This window comes from Xiphophorus couchianus, chromosome 9 (genome assembly GCF_001444195.1).
Source record: "Xiphophorus couchianus chromosome 9, X_couchianus-1.0, whole genome shotgun sequence".
NCBI classification, from domain to species: Eukaryota; Metazoa; Chordata; class Actinopteri; order Cyprinodontiformes; family Poeciliidae; genus Xiphophorus; species Xiphophorus couchianus.
Genome location: NC_040236.1, coordinates 14,906,073 through 14,916,541, shown reverse-complemented (window position 1 = coordinate 14,916,541; position 10,469 = coordinate 14,906,073). Strand labels below are relative to the sequence as shown.

General features: G+C 36.0%; 1 protein-coding gene across 1 annotated transcript; it reads left to right on the top strand.

The window, feature by feature from the left end:
- The first annotated feature begins 990 nt into the window (after positions 1-990).
- On the top strand, positions 991-10,227 carry lpxn (leupaxin). Its single transcript, XM_028026645.1, has 9 exons — positions 991-1,115; positions 1,906-1,985; positions 2,089-2,156; positions 3,829-3,925; positions 5,681-5,950; positions 6,024-6,197; positions 6,647-6,728; positions 6,810-6,958; positions 9,698-10,227. Exons 1-9 carry the CDS (start codon positions 1,016-1,018, stop codon positions 9,962-9,964), a joined length of 1,287 nt encoding a protein of 428 aa, XP_027882446.1. The 5' UTR covers positions 991-1,015; the 3' UTR covers positions 9,965-10,227.
- The last annotated feature ends 242 nt before the right edge of the window (positions 10,228-10,469 follow it).

The window sequence follows — 10,469 nt, the reverse complement described above, 5'->3', positions numbered from 1 at the left end:
TATAAGCAATTATTTAAGAGTTATTAAATCTTAAATACTTTTTTAAAAAGTGATATGTCAGTCATATATCTTACTTCCTTATTGGTATTACAGAATAGGATAAAAAAAAAACTTTATCATATTGTCTGCAAGTTTTTACATTTCTGGCAATTATTATGTTGCTGGTTGCTACATGCAGCATTGTGGTATTGTTTTAATTACTATACTGTTGATGTGCAGTGTTTAATTTTAACATTGTAATAATCATTAATTTGATACCACTGCAACCATGTGTATGCGTCACTTTGGAATGCAGCCATTTAAATTGTAGGAACTTTTGTTCTTAGCAACTTCAGCTGAGTTTTACAAAAAAAATCAAGCTTATGAATGCTGCCTACCTACATGTCAGGTTTAAGTCATAATTCAGCAACCTTGATGACTTTCAGAATCACTTTTAGTTCAGTTTACAATCACTTGTTGTGAAGTGTTACATTTAAGGAAAGGAGCATGCAGAGCAGCCCGATTGTGTCTCTTTTAGACAAATATAAAGATAATATTTTTGCTTTTGTTGCCTCAAAGCATTTGTGTGAACATTCAAGTCATGTTTTCATTTCAAAATACTAACTAAATGTGTCTGTAATAAATAAATATGTATTATGAGTTGTTGAAATACCTCCACTGAGATGCCTTAGCGTCAATTTATAACCTACTTTCATCTTTACAATGATACACTTCAGCAAGTAAAACGTACATATCTCGCTGTATGTATAAATATCTTATTAAAACCATTGCAATTGTTAAAATTGTTCTGGTACTATAAACACATTGTTTTAATCATTTACCATTTACACTAACAAGTGGCATGCACAATTTATTTCAAGCACTTTTCAAAACTGAGTACAAAATGTGAGAAAATGTTGCAAGATCAAGATGAAACTTGAAGGTTTGATCCTTGAGCTGCGATATCACGCAGCATTAGATCTTATTATAGTAAGAAAAAAAAAACTTCCTTGCAGGAAGTGGTGGTGTAGATCTGATGAGAAACAAGGCTTGTTACCCCAGTGACAAAACTGCAGTAAAGAAAAAAAGCACACACACCCAAGTGTTGAGAGCAGGAAACAACATGGATGAACTCGGTAAGGTGACTTTCTTTCTCTGCTGATGATAACATGGAAACTGCATATATATATATGAAGCTTTAATACATAATTGAGATTACTGACCAAGATCAACTATATAAACACATCTGTGCTGTTCAGTAATTACTACAAACAATATCATTTGGGGTATATCATGAGAAATTGTAATTGTTTATTTATTTATTTATTTATTTGTTTTATCAACCAGTTGTTTTTAGTAAGTTGTTTGGTATTACAACAAACAGATTCTGCTGACTGTGCTTGAGAAATGCTGATTTCTAACGACATGATCTAACGACATGTAAATGTAAATGAGCAGTTTCAAAGTAATCACAATATCTACAACGCGTTCCTTGCTTCAAACATGGCATCTGGTTTTCTTTTTAGCGACCAAAATTTTGACTCTTTCATTCTAAACCAGTACAATGTATATTGAATATGCTTAATTGTTTATCTCCATGTTTCCCTTTTAATAACATGTCACAAAAAGATTGCATGAAATCGCCTCAGTATTAGTCACCGCATTCTTGTGACATTAAGACAAGTTTCACTTCTGCAACGGAGCAATGTTCTCATTTCCTCAGGAAGTCGGCTTGTATGAAACAACCTCAGTTTGTTTGCACCTTTATCCGCACAGGAAATCCACTACCCTGCAAAAAATTAATGTTTTGCTGGTTAACAAGCAGAATAATGTTCTCAACTGTAACATTAACGCTACTCGAGATGAAGCTGTTACACCACAACCTATAAGTTGCTACGAAGCTTCACGATTTGCTTTCGTCTGCAGATTTGCTGTTAGAGGAGCTGGCTTTGAGTCCTACAGGTTCAAACAGTCTCCAGGAAACCACCGCTGCAACTGGTGGACAGGTGAACGAAAGAGAAAGAAATATGTTTATCATTTTAAATGGACTAAAACAAGCTCAAATATTTATGTAAACAAAATGTCAATGTAACTTCATTGTCCACACAGGCTCCAGGTGCCATTCTTGCCAGTGACAAAAAGAAAGAGAAAAACTCAGCCAGCTCTAATGTCTACAGGTAATGTATAAATGCCTGTCTGCTGTTTGTCCTGTGTTTAATGTAAAATTAAACAGAATTTTACACAGAATTTCAGTGTTCTGTTGTATCATCACCAGTAAAACATAAAATCGCTACAAGACAGCAAAAATATATTCATAGCTGAGGCATACAGTTTATCATATTTGCCTTACAAATATTGTTGTAATGCATAAAACAACAAGTAATTAGCACACTTAGTGTGGGGTGTGTGGTAGTACCTACCACACATTGTCCTTGTGTGTGGTCATTTGTATTTATAGGGGGTATGCAAATGTGTGAGCACTGAATGTCTTAAAATGACCTAACACCAAAAACACTTATAAAGTTGATGTAAAGAAAATAAATAAAATGCAATTTAATTTAAAAAAGGCATGCTTATAAAGCAGGCCCAAAAAACATGAATGATTCTGTGGCCCAAGTTATGGCAAAATAGCCAAGTTTTCTAAAATAAAGTAGCAGTTTCCTAAAGAGTGGATAAGAGTTGAGTCAGGCTTGTATGCATGTGTGTCAGGTTACAAACCACTGACACACAATAGAGTTTGTGTCAAGTCTGACAGATGAAATAAGTTAAACAACATCTTGGCAACAAAACAACAAAGCAGTTGAGTAAACACACAGAAAGATGTAATTGGAAGTAAGCTTAAGTGGTAGTCATAAGACAGTGATCAGAAGGAGGATGATGTCAGAGCAGAGAAAAAGAAGCAAAGGAGGACACAAACAAAATAAATGGATCAAAGCTAATTAAAACAGTTACTAAAAAAGGCATATAACAACCGAAAAACAAGACATTTGTAAAAGATCAGCTCATCGTAAACAGAAACCACTAAAAGCCCACGGACCATGATGAGAACATGTTTTTCTTGTCTCCACCAGTTAAAACTTTACTATGTGAAGCAAACATGTAACATCATGATCCAGCAAGGCCACATGTCTTCTGAATCAGAAAAAAAAAAAAAAATCCTATAATCTGATGGATCACAGTGTAACATTCAATGCAAGTTCATTAATTTGGTACATGCATGCAATGTTTTGGAGCAACAAATGTTCAGGATAAAAGGAAAACACCAAATTAGCTTAACACATAAATTATCTGATCTTTATGCAGTTCTAACTAGTACAAAACCATGCAGCATAGACAGCACTACGATATTTTATAAACATAGTTGAAACCAAAAATCTTAAAGATTTAGAAAAGCTAAGCACATTCATCTGAATGCTACTTTCAGCAAGACAATTCCAAACAATGCATTTCGTGTGGTTGCAAATTTAGATAAGTTTTTCACAGTATGATAATTTTATTTTTAAAATATTTTGCTATTTTGTGTTTAATAGAAGATTAAAGTGTTGAAAACAATGTCTTGTTGTTTCAATCTGCCTTTCATACATGCTCATAGCTTATTTGTTTATGAGTTAAGTTATGCTGTTCCGGCTTTTTCGGATTTTACTAAATATATTTTAAATTGCTTTCAACCACCATAAAATACATTTAAAAGCCAAATATGCTTTAACAAAATCTATTCCCAATATTATTTAGACATGGGCAAAAATAGAAATGTAAATTTGGTCTCTAAATGCTTTTTATTATCGCAAAGGTTTTTGTAGCATTATCATGTATTTATTTATAATTTTTTTACATTTGTTTTTAACACAGTGACCTACCCGCGCCTGTTGCAGCTGCTCTGCCTCCGGACTCACCAACTCTAGAACTGGAGTCTATCTTGCAAGACCTGATGGGTTTAGCAGAAGGGGTCAGTATAAAGCTGTTTACCTGGATGTGTCAGGAAATGGTTATAAATGATCACAATTCACATCTTGTGTATGATAATGTCTCGTAGAAGTGATGTACTGGTAAAAAAAATGAGTTAATTAATGATGCACAGTTGGAATCAGAACATTTTTTATTTATTTATTTATTTATTTAATCAGGTAAACCCCGTTGAGATCTAGATCTCATTTTCAAGAGGGACCTGAAACAAACTTCACTCCCCGTCGGGGAATCGAACCTCGGTCTCCCGCATGACAGGCGGGGATACTCACCACTATACTAACAAGGAGCAAATATTTAACCCATTTGCATAAAAATACTTTATAGAAAAGTGGATGAAAGAAAATGGATCCGTAAGAAGATATTTTTCTAGAAAGTCCAATGAAAATACATTGACTGTGTTGCCTTGATTTGTAAACAGAAGGAATCATGTCCCTCTTGTGAATGTGTCTGGTAAAACATGATGCTACTTGCAATGTCAGAACAACAGCCCCACATCATCAGAGGCCCACCTCCATGTTTGACTATGGTGACAGTTTTCTTCTGTTCATAAGCCTGACCCTTTGTAAGCTAAACATATCGCTTTGTCATATAGTCAGTTCAAGTTTGGTCTATCTCCCAATACTCTTTGTTTCCATATTTCTAGTTTCCTTTCTGGTAGATATTTTGCTTTTTATGTCCCTGGTGATCCACAGATTTTCATTTTGGATTCTTGCCATTAAACCCTTGTTTATTCAGTGTGTGTATTATAGTGTCCTTCGGTCAAACACAGGGTTTTCTTAGCTATTCTGATTAAGTAACTAAAAACTTTTGATAAAATCTGGGGACTTATGATCAGGCAGGTATGCAGCTGCTCCATATGTTTTAATCTCCCTTATAATAGCGGAATGTTAATATTTCTGCAAATTTTCTTACAGCCCTTCAGGTGAGGTGATATAATCTCTCACAGGTTTATTGATACTGTTTTTATTTCTCACGATTACAGCGCCTTCATGTGCGGTGCTTATGTCTGCCTCACAAAAAGAACAAATGAAGAATCCTTATTGAGTTTCCAAAGGCTTGATTGGTGTCGACTAGCCTTAAAACAAAGTGAATTGTTTTAAATTCATTACAGGTTATTACAATTTTCACACAGCTTTAAAAGAATATTTCATAGGTATTTAAAAACTGTGACGTTAATACATTTGTTGTACCCAAATATTGCATCGTGTTAATAAATCATTAAAAGATTTAATGAGTTGAATATTTCTGATTGTGACTGTGCTATTATGGGGAGAACAAATTGGACACATCATCAAATATTCAGTTTTTACAAAAGATATTGAAATTTATCAATATCAACTCTATTTTTTCCTCAAAGAAAACCATTTTATTGCAGGTAGACCCTCAAATCTTACCTTGTTTTGCTAATTAAGCGAAAGATATCAACAAAAATGTGTGAATATAGTTCACACTGCTTCAAAATAGATCATTTCGCCCTTTAGCTGAAATAACTTCAGTGAGATGCTTTTGGAAACTACCTACCAGCCTCATATGGACATGCTGCGGGTGCAGTAGAGCAACATTTTAAAAATGAAATAAATTAATAAGGTTTAACACTAGAGGGCAGTATTGCACCAACATCACTATTGCACAATCTGACATAATATTTCTGTATTTGATCACTTAAGAACTTAAATCTCTTTAGCACATGTAAAGACTAAACCTGACATTTTGACATCCATGTATCTTTATTTAGAACCACTTACCTCCATCGGCCCCTCCACCGCTGACACAGAAGCAGACTACAAAGAAAAAAAACGAGGATGGGACATCAGGGCAGAAGGACAGCGACAGCAGCAGTAGCAGCGGCCCAGCAAGTTCCAACCCAAAACCCTCGATCCAGACGCAGAAAACAGATTCTATAGATGACCTGCTTGGAGGGCTGAGCTCGGACCTGGAGAAGATCGGTGTGCGCACCACAGCCAAAGGCCACTGTGCTGCATGCAACAAATGCATTGTTGGAAAGGTAAAACGTGAACCTTTAAATTTAACTATAGTCAAAGCAGTCTTTTTCACTTCATTTGACTTTTGTTGTTTAGATGATCACAGCTCTGGGTGAGGTGTGGCACCCTGAGCACTTTGTGTGTATGGTGTGTAAGGAGGAGCTGAGCACAACAGGCTTCTTTGAGAGAGAGGGACGGCCGTATTGTGACAAAGACTACCATCAGCTCTTTTCTCCACGCTGCGCCTACTGCCAGGGGCCGATATTGCAGGTATAATAAGAAACTCCAATTATGCAGTATTACACTTTATGTAAAGCATCTTAAATAACAAACTTAATCTCAGCTTCTCTTTTTGTTTCCCTATTCATGTCCTAAATTGTCCATTACATCCATTAATCCTCACTGTAAAATTTTGATGATTGCATGATGACATGTTGGATGTTGTTATTTTTTTTTCTTGGCCAAGATCACATGTTATGCTAATAAATAAAAGGAAAACCCATACTGGTGGTTTTTCAGACTGGGATTACCTCATGCTATAAACCAAAGACATTAATGAGAAACTAATGCAGCATCCCTGATGATTCCTTTCATGTGGCTCACGGTCCATTTTTTTTGTGTTTGTTCACATTTAGCTACGAGAGATGAGAAAAACTTCAATAATCCCCAAAGAAAGTAAAATAGAGATGTAGTATTTTTGGTGTTTTTTTTTCCACCAGAACATCTTGACAGCTCTGGACCAAACTTGGCACCCAGAGCACTTCTTCTGCACACACTGCGGAGACCTGTTTGGGCCAGACGGTGAGATGTTTGATAATTTATTTGCCTCAGCATAAAAATAATATTTAGCACACATATCAGCGTATCCCGTATCTATCCAAGGCTTCCTGGAGAAGGATGGAAAACCATACTGCTGCAAGGACTTCTACCACCTCTTTGCTCCCAAATGTTCAGGCTGTGGGGAGTCCGTTAGAGAGAACTACCTGACTGCAGCCAATGGCACCTGGCATCCAGAGTGCTTCGTCTGCGCAGTGAGCCTCCAACACAGACCACACACACGGCTCCGGCTCACACACAACCTTGAGAATAAATGAGACAGATACCCACACACTTGCTTTGTTTGCATCGGTTTGACCACAGGGCTGATGCAAACCATATGCATGATGAAAATGTTGCGGTGGAAATGTTGCAGATAAATCAAGGGAACCATATTCTCTCTGCGTGGGTATCTTTTATATTGTCTTCAAAGCCACCGCTGTGTAGAGCAGTCGGTCAAATACGGTTCCGTCTGCTGCACTTCTCTCTTTACTCGGTCAGCTGCATTTCAAGATATTAATTGCGCAGAGTTCTGAAAACTTAGAGGTAAAAATGGCACCTTTATGTTTTTTCTGTTCTACGAAGTGAATTTTATTTTTTTTTAACAATCTAGGACATTCAACAACTTAAGCCCATGAATATAATTCCAATAAATGTGAATATATACAGTGTGATACAGTGATGTGTATGCAGTACAATTAAACTAAAAAACAAAGATATCTGTTAAAAGAAAAAAAAAATGTAGAAAAGAAGCAATAACATAGTTGAAGAGGTGTGCACTCTTAAACTATAACTTTGTTGAATACCTTTCAGCACTCTTTATGCTTTAGTAGAAGTTCTGCATTCCACATCTTAACTGGAGTTAATAGTTTGATAGGGTGGGGTAACTTTTACAGAATAGAGTGAGCAAACTGGCAAAAGTTGTCCAACCCTGTCAGACTAAGTGAACGTGTCTTATTCATAGCCCTCAAAGTTTCTGTCAAACTTTCTTTTTTCTGACTTTGGCTTTGCAATAACATGCTTAACTTTACTTCCATGAAGTCATGATTTTGTGGACTTCTAGGTATGCTTGGAAATACAGTGATGAAGAAAAATTGCATTATTCTAGCCAGTAACCGAATGCTTTGGATGAATGCTGACTTACATTTGCCACAATGCATGTTTGTCAAAAAACCCAGTTCCGCTTGAAGAAAAGTAACTCCAGACTATGATGCTGCCTTCACCAGAGTTCACCTTAGTCTTTGTGTTCTTTTGGTAATATTTAGTGTTTTATAGTTTGGATTTGTTCCAACTAAAAAATGAAAAAACCCTTAAATCTAGATGTTCACTTTAGAAGAAAGCTTTATGTTTAACAGCTCCTCTCCTGTGTTGAGAACAGATTTTATTTGAGCATTTAAAAACAAAACCAGGACTTGGCAGAAATTCGTGCAGCTCCTTAACATTTGTACAATGTGATCTTCTGGAGCCTTTGTTCCCTCTCTACAGGCTATGGCTTAAACTACAAGTTACAAATCAGCAAATGTTGGGAAGATTTTGCTGGGACAGCTGGACTTTATTAGTGATGAATCACATTCACTATAATTGATGTTAGGCATTTACCCAAAAAGACTGAACAGTGGAGTCAGGTTCTTCAATAAAGTTTGAGCTTCAGGGCAGACACACTTATGCAACCTCTGCACCACCAACTACGGCCAAACAATATCTGTTTACCATCCAATAATTAATTATCAAAGATTACAGGTTTCTTAAAAAAAAACATGAAACAGAATTTAGGAACTCAATAGGATATTTACTTCCTAGCTCCAGAACAACTTGGGGGTGTGCCCAGACTGGATAATGTAAACAAACAAGCACCTTATTAGAGCCAACCTTCTTATAAATAACAGGTTCTTTTGCAAGACAAAGCTGTTAACAATATGTTCTCAGTGTTAATCCCACTGCAAGATGGGTATTTTTTTTATCCAGTCAGTCATCCCTATTCTGTCTATATGAATATGTACAATGATGATGAATGATGCAAATATGTCCTAGTAGCCTGATATATAAAAATTAAAAGTAACTTTAGCTACATGAAGGTGCAACTACACAAATCTGTGCACTGTATCAATTATTAAAGTTTTGTACGTTTTGTAATGCATCTAAAAACTGTGCAGACCAAATTACTGGGCTTTTCAGCGATCACATTCTCGGTTCATGAGGCCGGTTAAATATCATCAGAGATCCTTTTGAATAATAGAAGCAGTGACTTGTCTAAAAAAATTGCTTATGCACTTTCTTCCCTGTGGAAAATGATATTAACCAATAACTTCTTGCATGTTAAATAATGTAAAAAAACAACAACTAATAAATAATTACAATAATATAAATTTTATATATGAATATAATTTAGTATATAATATATTATTATTATTATTATTATTATTATGTGATTAATCATTTATTTATTTATTGGATTCTACGTCTATGTCTTGATTGAAGAAGATGACTACATGTCTATTTATGAATTGACCAATCGGCCAGCAGTTTTTCATGCCGTGACATCCCGTCCCCTCCACTGTGTACAGCGAATGAAGTGGGCATAAGTTCAACTGAAAACTTTTGTTCACTTCCTCAAGTTTGAATATGGATGAGAAACATAACATAACCTTTTTCATTCATCACAATTTGTTTAAAATGGTCAATGTTTTCGATATGCATCATTGATCATTTTTCCCCTCTGTGCTGATTTCGCAGTCATTTCTTGTTTGCTACCAAGCAGTCATAAAGGCAAATTTTGAAAAGTAATCATAGACTACATTGCCAAAACTGTAACCGCAGTCTTCAAGAGTTGAGCCAATGTTGCAAATATTTTTGCTGTTTTTTAATCTGGCTGTATTCAGTCTTATTTTGACACACATCATCATTTTTGCTTACCCTAATCCTTCACTATCCTCTACTTCTCTTTTTAAATTCAGGACTGTCTGAAGCCGTTTAGCGATGGCTGTTTCATGGAACTGGACGGTCGGCCCCTCTGTTCCACCCACTTTCACGCCAGGCAAGGCACCCTGTGCGGTGGTTGTGGGAAGCCCATCACTGGCCGCTGCGTTTCAGCTCTCGATCGCAAGTTTCATCCTGAGCACTTTGTTTGCGCCTTTTGTCTGCGGCAACTCAGCCACGGGATCTTCAAGGAGCAGAATGGAAAGCCCTACTGTTCAGCTTGCTTCAACAAGCTCTTTCTATGAGACATTTACAGCAAGTCACTCAAAGATGAAGACATAATGTCTAATGTTGGAAGAGGATGGCTATTTTCCCACATCAGTGAGCTGAATTATCTATTATTAATAATATTGCATTCCAAGGTTGTATCTCTGTTTACTGAATGAGGTAATAAGATTCCATGCTCTTTATCCTAATACCACTAAATAAAATGTAGGACACATATGCCAAGCAAACACGGTGCACATGTATGTTTTGATCTTAATACAAATACAGCTGCTCTGTAAAAGTCTCAAAGATTCTTTTAGAGAACATGAGAGAAGGAACAAAGCGGAAAATCAGGGATAAAGTTGGGGAGAATTTTAAAGAATGGTCAGGTTATAAATATGATATCTTTAACTTTGAACATTTATGGCACAACTGTGAATCCACTAAGATATGACGATCTGCCTAAATTGGCAAGGAGAGCATTAACTCTTAATTAAAAGAATCAACAAGAGACTCATCATAACTCTGGAAGAGGTGTTCAGT